The sequence below is a fragment of the Cydia pomonella genome, chromosome 2 (assembly GCF_033807575.1).
Source record: "Cydia pomonella isolate Wapato2018A chromosome 2, ilCydPomo1, whole genome shotgun sequence".
Classification (NCBI taxonomy): Eukaryota; Metazoa; Arthropoda; class Insecta; order Lepidoptera; family Tortricidae; genus Cydia; species Cydia pomonella.
The window spans coordinates 16,307,542-16,323,149 of NC_084704.1; the positions used below are offsets into that span (position 1 = coordinate 16,307,542).

At 37.3% G+C, this 15,608-nt stretch overlaps 1 protein-coding gene across 2 annotated transcripts in view; it reads left to right on the forward strand.

The window, feature by feature from the left end:
* LOC133534514 (uncharacterized) overlaps window positions 1-15,608 on the forward strand; it is a 91,441-nt gene that overhangs the window by 34,311 nt on the left and 41,522 nt on the right. Inside the window, exon 3 of one of the 2 annotated variants that reach the window (XM_061873671.1) lies at window positions 2,478-2,528. The exons of the other annotated variant lie outside the window; for it this stretch is intronic. Coding sequence (XP_061729655.1) covers window positions 2,478-2,528 — 51 coding nt within the window. The remainder of the gene's footprint in view (window positions 1-2,477; window positions 2,529-15,608) is intronic. 2 annotated transcript variants of the gene reach the window in all.

Below are 15,608 nucleotides of genomic sequence, written 5' to 3' on the forward strand. Positions count from 1 at the left end.
TTTTTTTAGATTAGTATTTTTCTAACCTCAAAAGTAGTGGTAACTAACTTTTTTTCCACAATGCTAGGGTTCCTACGGTATCTAATATTGCGGTACAATAATATGTAAACGGCACTATAGTTCAGTGCATAGTTACTAAGATTTAATTATGGTGGAAAAAAGAAACCACTGCTTTTGAGGTTATAAAATTTCTAATCTGAAAAAAAAAACGGACTATAGTTAAGGGCCGAAGAATAAACGGTCTAGTTTTGCTCAGTAGTTCGTCATATAGCGGTGTTTTGCCATGCATATTTTAGATCGCTATTAAATTTTCAATTCCCAGTGACTACCTTGGGTTTTAATTTTAAACTGAATTAGCAAATGAGGGTTAAGCCGGGTCGGCGACCGACGATCTGAGAGATTCAGGGAATGTAGGCCGGATTAGCGCTGTTTTCTCTCCTAGTAGTCTTATAAAATTATTTTATTAGAGCTTAAGAGATTAAATTTCTCTAGGGTTCAATGACATTTAGATTGTATCGTTCCCCTTAATTTTGGTGAATAAATAAATAAATAAATAAATAAATATTATAGAACATTATTACACAAATTGACTAAGTCCCACAGTAAGCTCAATAAGGCTTGTGTTGAGGGTACCTAGACAACGATATATATAATATATAAATATTTATAAATACTTAAATACATAGAAAACACCCATGACTCAGGAACAAATATCCATGTTCATCACACGAATAAATGCCCTTACCAGGATTTGAACCCGGGACCATCAGCTTCGTAGGCAGGGTCACTACCCACTAGGCCAAACCGGTCGTCAAATGTAGACAAGTATGTAGACAAAGTGTTTATAATTCAGAATATTCGCGATTATTTATCGTTAGCTGGCTAATGTATTTTGCGATGGTATTTTTCTAGGGCCGATACTATTCAAAACGTAACCTATCCTCAGTTTTAGGTCTAGGGTCTCTGTTAGCAACACTGGGATCGCGAATAGTTTTTATTGTACATGTTACTGTAAAAGCCCGTAGTACGGTAAAACCTAGGTTATACCGGTAAGACCTAGGTTTTACCGATGCCGATCGGTAAAAGCCCGAAATGTGAAATAATTATTGTTCGCTTCGGGCTTTTACCGACATATCAAATCGTTTATTGAGCGTCGACGCGCTTGCGTGCGTCACGTGCGTGCCAATAGTTAATTTGACTAAACACCGACCGCTGCACATTGTATGCAACATAGCACTTTTTTTCAGCCGATTCTCTGGCGTTCCGTTGTAATTAGAGCTCCTATTGTGACGATCGTTCTCACGCTGAACGAAATTTCATTATATGCTAATACCATCATAGAAAATATATATACGCAGAAGTTTAACCACCATTTAAAACGTTGCAGGATCTAAACTATCGTACTAGCTCTAGGCAAAGTACGTGGTGGTGGTGGTTTAAGGCGATGACAAGCGGGAATTAATTATAATGTAAAATTTCGTAAACCTTTTAATTTATTTATGATTATAAAAATCGATATTCTTGTCTATGCACGAAAAATAAATGCAATTACAAATGAACACACTCTCTGAAACGGACCCCTGTAAAATACCTGTAGATAATAAATTATAATCTTTACAAATCCTCACTTAATTCAGAGCAATCAGATAATTGAAGCAAATTGTTTCTCTAATATGTTTGAATTTTAACTATAGTACGAAGTCAGAATACTGCACATAAGTACATACTTTTATATTTTCTCCGTAGTGCCGTGTAATAAATTTATCTTAAGCAGATTTCAGAGTCATGCTTGGGTTAATATGTATGCGATATTATCGCATTGCCTACGTGCATATTTTATATCATGCTAGGCTATTCTTTTCTACATAAATATATTCCCAAGACACTAATAGGCAAGCAAACTAAATACAACACGATTGCTTTAGTTAGCTATCGTTTCAGTACACCGTTATCGTTACTACTTTTTTTTTTTTTATACTACGTCGGTGGCAAACAAGCATACGGCCTGCCTGATGGTAAGCAGTATCCGTAGCCTATATACGCCTGCAACTCCAGAGGAGTTACATGCGCGTTGCCGACCCTAACCCCCTCCCACCCTCGTTGAGCTCTGGCAACCTTACTTACCGGCAGGAACACAACACTATGAGTAGGGTCTAGTGTTATTTGGCTGCGATTTTCTGTAAGGTGGAGGTACTTCCCCAGTTGGGCTCTGCTCTAGATCTGGATCTACTAAATTGAGCAGTAAAATGCACTGAGATGGCAGCTCGGTATCCTACAAGCAACGTTAAAATAGATAGCCATAGTTCGTAATGTACCCACATTACGATATCTTTTTATAATTTTGATATTTACTGAAAAGGCCGAAGGGGGCGTGCATTCATTACGTGAGGGGTTTTGAGGACCTCTCCTCCCCCCGGTAAGACTAACTGGTATTAAATGGTTGTTCCATAGTATAAATGCATTTTATTTTGTTTCAGGTGATTATTGTACCGACGTCATCATGAAGTGGAACGATGTGACAGATATCAGTGAGTATTATTTATTAAAACTAAGACAATTTCTCTTAATATTATACTTACCTGGTCCAGTCCAGAAATCTGGTTAAATAAGTTTTATTTCGTAGAGTACCATAACATAACATAAGTTATATAGGTATAGTAAATTAATATTCTACATCTGCGTACATAACAGCTTTTGTGTCAGCTGTTTACAACGCCTTTGGACACGTCTGTTCCTCCTTGTCAACGTAATCCAGTTGAGTTAAGACGAAGTACTGTGGCAAATAAATTCACGTAGCATTCACAGATCGAGGGAAACGAACATCAATCAGTAGTTTGTAACTGACTGACTGTAACTGGCTGACTGAACTGACTCTTAAGACTTCCTTTACAATTAATCCCATTTTGGCGTCAGTACAGTATTTATAAATAAAATGACGGGATAATATACGAATATCTGTTTTTTTTGGCAGCTCGCTCGCATACTACATACTACAGTAGTAACTCTAGTAACGGAGCGCGACGTGGGTGCTGGGTGCCTGGTGGGCGGATGTGATTGATAGGTCATTACCAACAACTCTTTGTAACTCCGTATTTTCAAAGTGATTCCTCTAACCGGTTGCTGTGACTGCGTAAAGGTCACTTCCCGGTAGATTGATGCCCAATAAATCGGGATACTGTCGACCGGTCCATCAAATCATCGATATATACATGTATACTGTAGTAGTGTAGGTAACGAACTAAATTTCAAGCAGACATAGATATTGACGTTATTGATGTGTAATCAAAAACTGTCGACATGACCTCGTGTTTTAGTGATATAGATATACAGAAAAGTACTAATTAGTGATATAAACAATTTTATTTACTCTTTTTAAATTGGCGTGTCGATTCAAATTCAGTCTTAAATCAAACAACCTCTCAAACCTCTGATTTATTTCCGCGCAGAGCATCCAATTATACGACGGATAGTTTGGCAAAGTGTCCGGGAAGGCGCGTACGATGAAGGTATATGCACATGCAGTATTAGGACTAAAGACAGTAACCTATCTTCAAAATCAAATGGCCAAACATGTATGAATTTGCGTTTGAAGTACAAACACAGGGCTCATGAGTTTTTGTAGCGTGTATCGTCACTTGTTCATTTGCACGCGCGAGATCTTCTTGTAGATAGATTACTTACCCTATATTTTACTCTGGTATATGCACGATACGCACAGTAGTGGCCATTCATCCGGAAATAGTACAGAGGCGACGCCGGCCACAAGGTCCGATGCTTCTCTGACAAATTACTCCTCCATACAGGCTGACATCTAATTGTTGCATCCAAAAATTGGATTTTAAATTGATCTGAATCTATTCTATAGCATCATACTGGGATTATAAATATATTCGAGAAGCATGATAGACCGCGACACAGGAGCATATTTTGTCAGTCATCGCCTCCCGGTTGATACTTTGTCAGATGATAGTTTAGATGCTGTTTTAAATTTTAAAACCGTCAGCCGGTTGTATCGCGGTGGAAAGACCGTCAGCTGTAAAATTAACATGTAAAAAATATGCCCTTTACCACTTTATGTGCGGCAAAGTATGCGTAATGTGTAAGTTGCGTAATCCGTTGATGGCTTTTCAGGCGTTAACCCCTGATGAAATGCTACATGCAAAGTTTCATGATTTGTTATTGCTATCATAAAAAGGTATAGCGCTTATTTTTTACATGTTCACGCGACCAGCTGATGTTCTTACCACCACGATATAACCGACTGTCAATTTTTTAAATAAACAATCAGCGAACGAAAAAACACAAGACTAAAGTCAAACAAAATATCAGCGTAAAAGTGGCCCCACTATTAAAACACGCAATACGAATAACGGACCAATTGCAACTCGTCAAAGTTCAGGTCGTGTTTTCTTCGACGAAACTTCATTTGACCATTGATTAGTCAATTTAAACCACCCGAACTACGATTGGTCTATTATAAAATGAGGCGCTGTGATTGGCTATAGCGTTGTCACTTGAAAATACATGTCAATGGAAGGAAACCAACTCAAGGTAGACGGTTTCATGCAATATAGACTAGTTTTAAATGCAATATTTTTGTATGATAATTTATTATTTTATTTTAATAGTACATTACTATAGAGGACGGGAAACGAAGGGTTGCAGGCCAAGTAGATATAGACGACCAAGCGTAGCGAGGTCGGATAGGAATACGCGACCGGCAACCCCGTTTCTCGCCGAGATTTGTATAGTGCTTTTCGCAAACTTGCAATAAATAGGATGATGATGATTGTTACATGTCTTAATGTGATAGGTTATTCAATGCGTGGGGTATTGAAGGGGAAAAAACTGTAATTATTTTGGCGCTACGACGCACGCCATTACGCTTTTTTTCTTTTTTGTGTTTTTTTTTTATTACTACTTTGGGGTTATTGAAAGGAGAACGAAAATTTGATTATTTTTACGCTACGGCGCACGGTTTTACAGTCCTATAAAGATTTCTGCATGACTGAAAAAAAACACTTTATGCAGCTGTATCTCCCAAACCTAGCGTCGTATCGCAAAAATAATTAAATTTTTGTTCCCCTTTGAATCCGCGAAATAATATTTAATAAACACAAAAAAGAAAAAAAAAGACAAAAAAAGGAAATAAAAATAAATTTTCTTATAGGTTTTTTATGGTTGAATGCCAAGATATAATTTAATATAAAACAAAAGAAGGTTGCCTTACAGGCCTAGGTGTGTATTTGTGTAAGGCTGTATGTAATTCCTTTACATATCATCTTCACTCATCGCACCTGATATGTATTTCCGGACCTAATTTGAAGTAAGTCATGTCAACATTTCATTACAAGTTTGAGAAAAGGCTTATTTTTGTTCGTTTATCGCACGCCTTCGTTAAGCCTTTGAACCAATTAATACATTGTGTCGTTCATCTTATAGGACACCTGCGACGTTTAGTTAGGTGGCACAGAAATGTCAGATGTAAATTTGATAGGTCAGAATTGGAAAAATACAGCTGGCATTTGGGATTTTGGGTTTAGCTCTGATCAAGATGAAAACCGATATTTGAGGATCCGAGAGGCCATTTATTATAAATTTGAGAACAAAATTTGGAAAATTGAGAAAAAAAATGCCGCTGGTTGAATTTTAGAATTGTTCATCCGATCAAGGTGAAAATCGATGTCTAAGAATCCGAGCGGCCCTTCATTATTATTCTTAAGTCATATTTGGTAAAAACGCCCTCCATCTTGAATGAAACGCCCGATATCTTGAATATCTCCATTTTGCTCTTATCATGATCATCATTCATCATGTAAAAGCAAACACGAATAAGATGTCGGGCGTTTTTGCCAAATTTGACCTCAGAATCATAATGAAGGGTCGCTCGGATCCTTCGATATCGATTTTCATCTCGATCAGAGCTAACATGTAGAAATCCAAGATGGCGGGCATTTGTTTCATTTTTGACCTCATATTAATTATCAAGGTCCTCTAGGCTCCTCAGATATCGATTTTCATCTTAATCAGAGCAAACATGGAGATATTCGTATTGAACACGTCGTAATAAGAACAATTTGTATGGGAAAATATCATTATTGTTTCTACTATTTTCCTCGCATTCTTTCCATATTTTTTTCACCATTCAAACCGTCCCTGGACCTAGAAATATTCCCATACCAAAATTAGCCAAATCGGTCCAGCCGTCCGCGAGCTTAACGAAAAGTTATAAATAGCAGCGAGATACCGGGACTTAGTAAGAAAGTACACATAAAAAACTTCCACCTACAACGGCGATTCGAATTTACTAGGTATCACAAATTTAAATTATTAAAACAACAACCTGAACAAATTAAAAATGAAAGTTTCTTAATATCGATGGTTGTTTAAAATGCATAACATCATCCCCATATAAAGCCTGTTGTGATCAGGAGAAATCAAAATAATATGATCCTAGCTAAACTATACGTGAAAAGTAATCCCATATTTTTTCCAGTGTTTGTTGGAACGACTAGGACATCATTAATCCGCACAATAAGGCATATTTCTTTTGTTAAATATATAATTTGAATACTTCTTACTATGACTGTGACAACGGGCCGCCATTTGCGAACTAAATTGCTCCGCGGCACAATGTTGACGCCCCGCCCGCTTCGGCACAATGTGTGTGGGGTCATTTTGCAGAGCTAGTTCGTCATCTATTTTAATTATCAATCGCTGTAAACAATAGCATCTGTACTACTATCTGTTGTTTACCTCTTCTTTATGTGTTGTATTATTTGTACTGTTTCTATATTGAGGTGTGCAATAAAGAGTATTTGTATTGTATTGTATTGAACTATCATTTGACAAAGTATCAAACGGGAGGCGATGATAATTTTTTTTACGTGTTTCGGTGGCTGCCGTTCCTAAACCTACAAACGGAGCGGCAGCTGACGTCCACGAGGGTTCATCATACCTAGCCGGTAACTACTATACGAATTTTCGGCCGGGAGGCGATTGGTCATGGGAATCTGTTCCTGGCACGCGGTCTATGAGGTGTTGTTGATAATTTTCTATTGAATTGTATGGAGCACGCATGACCGTGAATTTTTATAACCTCACTGCCATTTGTTTTCATAACCTACCAAGCTCGAATTACCTTTTTCTATTTTTCTATTTGTTTTTTTTTTACACTTTTTTTGGAGTAGTCAAATTTCTATTGTAGGAATATTTTGCCCAAAATTATCATAAATCCTACAAAGTATAAAGAAATCGCTGTGTTTATAATGTTATTCAGTTTTGTGTTTATTAATGTAATAATACTAATCAGATTTACTACAATTAGCAGATTAGCTCCTTTAATTTCAAGGGCGCATTCCTGAGCTTAAATTAAGTTTTAAAGTTATTAATAGTAGAAGAGGTGTTAATCCTATGAAAAATTTGTATCTCGAATTTGACAGTTGAAATAGATGTAGCTGTTTCGGCTCGGTAAAGTTTACGGTAGCTTTGGCTGTCAGAAGTTGACTTTTGACAATTCAGTTACTACAAAATGCCATCTAGTTCCGGTGTCAAACTCAATAAATGTAACATACCATAACTTACGTCACTAAAATAATGAATATATGGATATCACTAGAATACTTCGTTGCATTAAAAAGCTTCGAGGTCAGACAACGATACATTTTTACACTTCTCCACACATCTTGCCGGCGGAGAAGGGAGTCGACGGAGAGATTTCTCGATAGGTGTTGCACGACTAATGGGGTGGGCGCATGCGCGTGTGTAATTGCACGTGAAATGCGCCTGCGGTCCCGATGCGGTCGCACGTTGCGTCCGTTGGCTGCGAAAACTAAAAGTATTCATTATATATTATATATCAGAAACAAGTTTCCCTCACATAAGCCACGGCTTACATTCAAGCTAGCATAGTACAACCAGACACATGCTGTTCATATACTGCTTAGGGTATAATAGTATCTAGAAAGCAAGAAAAAGGAAGTCTAAGAATTATATAATTTGATAGTTTTGATAAATTGAGAAAAGATAGAATACCTTCTGTACGAGTATAATAATATCTCCTTCTTTCATGAAGACTAAATACCTACTCTGAGCTACGCTAACAGGAACACTCTTCTGAGAAGAAACATTCTTCCATCTCATTGCACATCAACTGTATATGTGAAACATGATTTTGTACTTCAATATAAAGTTGTCACGGTCCCCTATGGGTTACCATGCACGGTAACTAGTAGTGATCATCATTCTATCACCATTCTAATAGTTAATTATCTGTGGCAATGGAAACTGGAAACCCCATTTGCCACTGCCAAACTGCCAAAAATTATCGCTGCTAATTCAAATACTGTGTAAAGTGACAGTAGGTCTAATAAATCAACAGGCGCGAAAATGATCAGTCGGCAGATAAAATCTTTAGGACCCAATACATATGTCCTTTTTGAAAACTGGCGGTGGCCACCTTTTTGTTCTTAACTAAGGTAGTCATCTTCACGGGGTGATCTTGTAACATAGGACGCCAATCATGAAGTTACTTAATTTATTTCTGAAAATAAATGTTGTATAATTACATATCTACCTGTAATTTATACTAGTCATGTAAGCCTGACCTGTAATTTACATTATCAATAAACTATGAGTATGAGTAAAACGAAGGATTACTTTGCGATGCTATAGGATCTCATAACCAAGGCTTTGGTTTTAAAGAAAGAAATCAAATTGCTTATCCGAGCGCATCGGGCGGCCATGTTGCGCTCGCGCCGAATTACGGATTACATCACTGCGCAAAAACCGCGCGGGAGGGGGGCGAGTGGCCTTGGCCTTGCCACTGCCAAGGCGAGGGCAATTATACATGCGCCCACTAGTCTACCGATGTTATTATATCTTACTTGTATGCTTACAACCAAAACAGATTAACTCCATAACAATTTATAAGTAGCACTACAGCATCAAAATGGCAGTAGCTCATTTTTTGTGGATTGCAGAAGTACCTATTACAACTATGGGGACTGGTCTCCTTCGCTAAAATATACACAGGTAGGTACTCGTACACAACATGCATGCAAATAAGTATTTTGAAACTTAAATATTGAAGTAGTATGCGTCAGTGGACTTAACGTCCCGAATAATGCAAGGAATAAATGGAGGGCGCTTAAGAAACGTTAATCTTCGTCTTTCTGTATGCCTTATCCTCATTATTTGGGGTCGGCTCTCCTCGTTCTCATACACCAGAACCGTTTGTCCTGCCCGCGTAGCCAACGTGTATATCGTTCACGCTCCGTGGCGAACGAAACGCAACTATCACAGTCGCACTATGAGTGATAGAGAGAGATGAATACGCTACGCTTCGGAGCGTTAACGATTGTAACGTTGGCTACGCGGCCTGAGTTCTCTTTGGGGTAAGTGGTGCTCGTTCCAAGTCGCGGGCCACGGTAGACCACCATGTGGCTTTAGGTCTTCCTTGCCTGCTCGATTCCCTGTTCGGAAATGTCAAGGCTTGCCGAACTACGTTAGGGCTTGTGCACAAATCACGCGAGGTTTTTTCGGTTACTTTTTACCCCTCCCTCCCCCTTGGTGATATTTGGTGAGGTTCTTGGCTAACACCCCCTCCCCCACATAACCTCACATGTGTCTTTATTTTTTTTCGTTTTTTTTCATTCGACCTAATTTTAAGATAAATTGTATTGTATAGGTAGGTAAATCCTGTTTAGACTCGCTATTTTGAAGTGCCAAGTGAAGATTTATGTTTAACGAAACCGAGAAAAAGTATGTGGTACATATTTTTTCTTAGTTTCGTTCACTATAGAAAAATACACGTGAGGTGTCCTTATACCCCCCCTCCCCCAATGTCATCCGTCGTGATTTTTTCGTGACCCCCCTCACCCCTATCTAACCTCGCGTGATTTGTGCACAAGCCCTTACGTGGTCTTCGGGACGTCTCATCACGTGGCCATACCAGCGAAGCCTACTATCCTGTGACTGTGACTTTGTTTGCGATGGGTACAACTTTGTAACTACCTCTGATGTATTCATTAGTATCTAAACCTATTTATTTATTTATTTATTTTGAACTTTATTGCACAGTAAAAATAAGTACAAATGGCGGCCTTAAATACCTTCAGGCATTCTCTACCTGACAACAGGGCAAAACAGAAATTCTCCAACGTTGTCGCAGTAAGAAAAACATTTCAGAAAACAGCAACAGGTTCACGTCAGGTAACATATAATAACATATTAGCTACAGAATATACCAGTAGCGACAGCTAGAGAACTCCAAAGGAATAATTGTTAGGATTCCTGTAGCTATAACGTTGTAGGTATATATGTTGTACACATTGGAATATTTTTTAGATAATGCATTCTCTTATTTGTTGCATTTGGTTCATGGATATCGACGGCAGTTACCGATATTTTTACCTCGAACCTCTCGTTCGTTCATCTATTTGCCTCTATCACTAAATAAATAAATAATAATAAATATTATAGGACATTATTACACAAATTGACTAAGTCCCACAGTAAGCTCAATAAGGCTTGTGTTGAGGGTACTTAGACAACGATATATATAATATATAAATATTTATAAATACTTAAATACATAGAAAACACCCATGACTCAGGAACAAATATCCATGCTCATCACACAAATACATGCCCTTACCAGGATTTTAACCCGGGACCATCAGCTTCGTAGGCAGGGTCACTACCCACTAGGCCAAACCGGTCGTCAAATATGTCAAATATGCAAGTCGAAATTTCGTTTTTCTGCGTTCGCGGTAGGCCCCAGGAACGGGCTAGAAACTTTGTGGCTGTGTGCGTTCGAGTGGCCGGGCCCACGCATCCACGTCACGCCGCCACGCCATGTTTGCAATGCGGTGACCAACTAATAGCTTTGAGAAATTCATATAACGGATTCAAATCCAGCATAACCTTCTTATGGAAAAAAACAAACTTCTAAAATACATATACAAAATCATACTACACCCACTTATGTAAGGAAAGTTCCACATATCATCTGTAATCTTCATTATCAGGCTCTCTCTATTAAACTGGCGATTTTCAGGAGCAAATACATGAGTTGCTTAAGAAAATACCCAAATCATTGTACAAATGCCTATAAAAATTGAGGAGTTCCCTAATTATAGTTTCTATTTTCCTCCGTGAGCTTCTACGGATTATCGTCTTATCTATTGTTTAAAAACCGCAAAGGCGCGTGCCACTATGAAAAAATGGTCAAGCCGCATAGGTAGCGTTTATTGAATTACTACTCTATTGAGCACGGAATAAGATTCATTATGAACTAATACAGAATTCTAACAGAATAGCTGTCTGATCTCTATTGGTGCGTCTAAGGTAGGCGACTAAACGCTCTCAAACCAGCTTAACTTGTGACACTGCGATCCGAAACAAAGATACGTATTCGAAGATCTCGCTTGCACTGGTAATGCGAGCGCACGGCTAGCTAGCGCCAAGGAAGCAATGTTATGTTTCTCGAGGAGCAGGTAAAAAACAGGGCCGGATTGTCACACAAATACCTATATTTGGGTGGTTTTACGTTGTTTAATCTAAAGAGATAAAACATAACACTATTTAAATAGTAGGTACACATCTAACAGAATGGGTTTGTGTAATTACAATAATAACGAGATATACTCATTTTTATAATCAAGTGTTTAAACAGTTGTTTGCTAATTTTAAAATTTAAACAGGCTTATTTTAAATAAACAATAAAACAATGGTAAAATAGTAATAAATATGTATATCCATTTAACAATCCCGTACTACTAATGTTAAAATAGACCTATATGTTATAATTATGTACACTAAAATAAAGATATTATTTACAATAGAGTACACATTTAGTAAAACATTTATACAAATTTATATTATGAGTCAACAAAAAAATAAGTAACATATACATAATAGTGTATGCATAAAATAAATAAATAAATATAAAACAAAATATGCATATCGTTTAGAGTCAAATCACGCTAACTCTTTCAAGCAAACCATACAAACAGTGTCAGTTTGTTAGAAGTCTGAAGAGTTAGCGTTATTTCGTAAAACCACCCAAATATATTTGTGTGAAAATCCGGCCCTGTTTTTTACCTGCTCCTCGAGAAACATAACATTGCTTCCTTGGCGCTAGCTAGCCGTGCGCTCGCATTACCAGTGCAAGCGAGATCTTCGAATACGTATCTTTGTTTCGGATCGCAGTGTCACAAGTTAAGCTGGTTTGAGAGCGTTTAGTCGCCTACCTTAGACGCACCAATAGAGATCAGACAGCTATTCTGTTAGAATTCTGTATTAGTTCATAATGAATCTTATTCCGTGCTCAATAGAGTAGTAATTCAATAAACGCTACCTATGCGGCTTGACCATTTTTTCATAGTGGCACGCGCCTTTGCGGTTTTTAAACAATAGATAAGACGATAATCCGTAGAAGCTCACGGAGGAAAATAGAAACTATACTCATGTATCCCATCATCAGATCGAAACCAAAGTAATTGGACCACCTTGGAGGTAATTCCTTTCTTACTCGGAATAATCAGTGAACATAAAAAATTGCCACAACCGAATGCAGAACCTTCTCCTTCTTATAAAGGAAGGCGGTTAAAATAAGTTTTTGTCAAAAATTTCATTTTTGGATCAAGCTTTTATTGCTGATTGTACTTTTCCATCTACAGGCAAGTAATACTCATCGAGACAATTCTAACAACCTCAAAGTCAATTACGTTGCGTTCTTTTTTCACAGAGTTACTATGGCCACTTCCTGTCTCCATCATCAGATCAGCTCGACGGTACCATAATATTGAATTGTCACTCGATTTACACATGCATGCAAATTTTCAGCTTCATCGGAAACCGGGAAGTGGGTCAACTTTTAACTTGCCAGATTTGACACGTACAATCATACATAGTAATGTTACCTAGTTGGTTACTAAGTTCTGTTACTCGATTTGCAACCTCTTTATTTCCGTTAAAACAAATGCTACCGAAAAAATAAAAAATGTCATAATTGAATGATTATATATAGCCTGTGCTAAACCCCACACAAATCTTGACTCCCTCAAGCGGGCCATAGTTAATATTGATGACTGGCCTTGTCGTTTGAGGGCCTGTGTCAAGGCCAGAGGAGGCCATTTTAAATGATATTGTCAATGACAATTTGTCATATGTAATTCCTGATTTTGTGTACTTCATTTTAATATGTACCTATATAGTTTATTCAACTTTCGTTCGTATATTTTACGTAGATAAAGATTATTGCAGTAACAGAATTTAGTAACCAACTAGGTATGTGTATGTATTACATTGCAAGTTAAATAAAAGCTTGTAATAGTTATTTGTTTTACAAGGAGGCAAAGTTGTTGTTTAACTGCTCGTGCTAATATTGATACCCGAGCAAGCGAAATATTCCAAAATTCTCGCTACGCTCGTGGTTCAAGAAGTGAAATCTTGAGCATTGCGAGGGTTTCAAGGCACGAGGGTTAAACAAACTTTGCTTCCGAGTGAAACACCATATTTTTTTCAACACACCAATGCAACGCAAGGAATAAAATAAATAAATAAATAAATATTATAGGACATTATTACACAAATTGACTAAGTCCCACAGTAAGCTCAATAAGGCTTGTATTGAGGGTACTTAGACAACGATAAACGAAACGACAACGATAAATGATAGGAAAATACTAACTATGAAATGCCAAAAAAGTCAAACCAAATCAAATCCAAATTAACGTAATAAATAATTTATCATTCAAAATCATCATTTAAAAGTAAATTCATACCAGCCAACATACGGAAACAACTCAAAATTTGCATCTGATCACTTTGCCCCACATGTGGATAAAATGCAACTTTCTCATTAGTTTTTGAACAATCAAGAGGGCCTTCACCAGTTAGTGTGGTGAAAAATATAATTCACTTTATTCATTTATTTGATGACAATTTTTATATTTGTTATCAATTCTCGAGTAATTGTGGAAAATTTTCTGTAACATTTATGCTTGAAATGAATGCCCTAATTCATAAGCTATCGAATGATTTTTATTTTTTTAATGGGTGATAGGCAAATACACAGATAATGGTACATTAACCAAGTGCAGTCGTGTTTGGCAGCATAAAACTTTGAAGGGGTGCAGTTTTAAAATGGCTGAGAAAAAAACATAGGTATGGGGGGTGATTTGTCGAGAAAATTCATCGTACTATTCGTGGTTAACGGCTCGACTATACGTGGACAAACACATTGTAAACATGGTCTCTCGACGACTTTTTGTTTCAACAGTCATCCACTTCTAATCGAGGCGATTGTTACAAACCCAAACTCAGTGGGGTTGCACTGTTTATCACGTAGATCGTATAGCCATCTCAATCTTCATCATGATGTTGTAATGATAATTATGTATTGTTATCAGTTTATCATAAGTCCTAATTTCAGCTTAATGGGATCTTTCAGAAAATATTTTTCAAATTTGGAAGACAACCTACCTAAACATTTACTTACAACATACCTAAATAGCCGACTAATCGGCGGTCGGATGGCCGACGGCCAAAAACGATCATTTTAATATTTGCGTTGCGCTATTTATCATATTAACTGAAGTATGTTCCCTTCTACTAGTATAGTTCAAAGAAATAATGATTGACCTTGTGGAGTCCCATTTCAACTATTTTCAGTGATCTTGACCCGATAAGCAGTACACCTTTCCAGGGGTTAGTTTCCCGTACGTAGTGGTCATTCAAGAGCCATTCCGCAGTGGACATGGGCTCTACGAAAAGTGTGCTCCGCCATTACACATACCAATAATGATTCCTTTGTGGATTATCTCATTTTTAATACGTTCTCGCAGGGACATTTCAACTCGACTTCTCTTTCACTGTAGCTCTTTGTACATAGACGTCTCCTTAGAAATCCATGCTTTTTGAGGTCCTAGCAGCTTAACTAAAGACACCTCAAATAATAGAAAAAAAAAGAAATCCCTTCTGTAATTTTACGATTGTAATTTTATTGTAACCAACTACAAAATACTATACGGACTGCGACGTCATACCTACATGAATCTTATATAATAATAATAACAATAGTTGTAGTATTATGCAATTGCACCCTAAAAAGATGGGTATTCATTTGAGTAAAATAGTGAGCTAAATACTAGCTGTTTATTGCGGTTATTTTCTTTTATTTTATGCCCTGTTTTTCTGCAATAAATAATATGCCGATTAGTCGACCTTTTTAGCTACCGAGCTTTTTAGCTTTTTAGCACCGAATAATCGCCGACTAAAAATGTAGCCGGTAACGAGGCAATTAATACTATAACATATGCTCTGACTAATCGTTGTGTTGTAATTGTAAGTCTCCTTCCGTCCTTCCCCATGTTGGGGAAATGAATTCTTACTTGTACTTTACGCGGTAAACTGAAGATCTGACGAAGAAGCTAAGCCATGTGTTATTTTATTTCCTAAATAAAAAAGTAACACATACGTATCCTAAAGAGTCTCGAGAACAGAAATAGGTAGGTAGCGGTATTCAAAACAAAATAATTAGCATCTGCATTCCAAGTGCCGACTGTAATAAGAATAAAATATTTGTGCATACGGTTAATTTA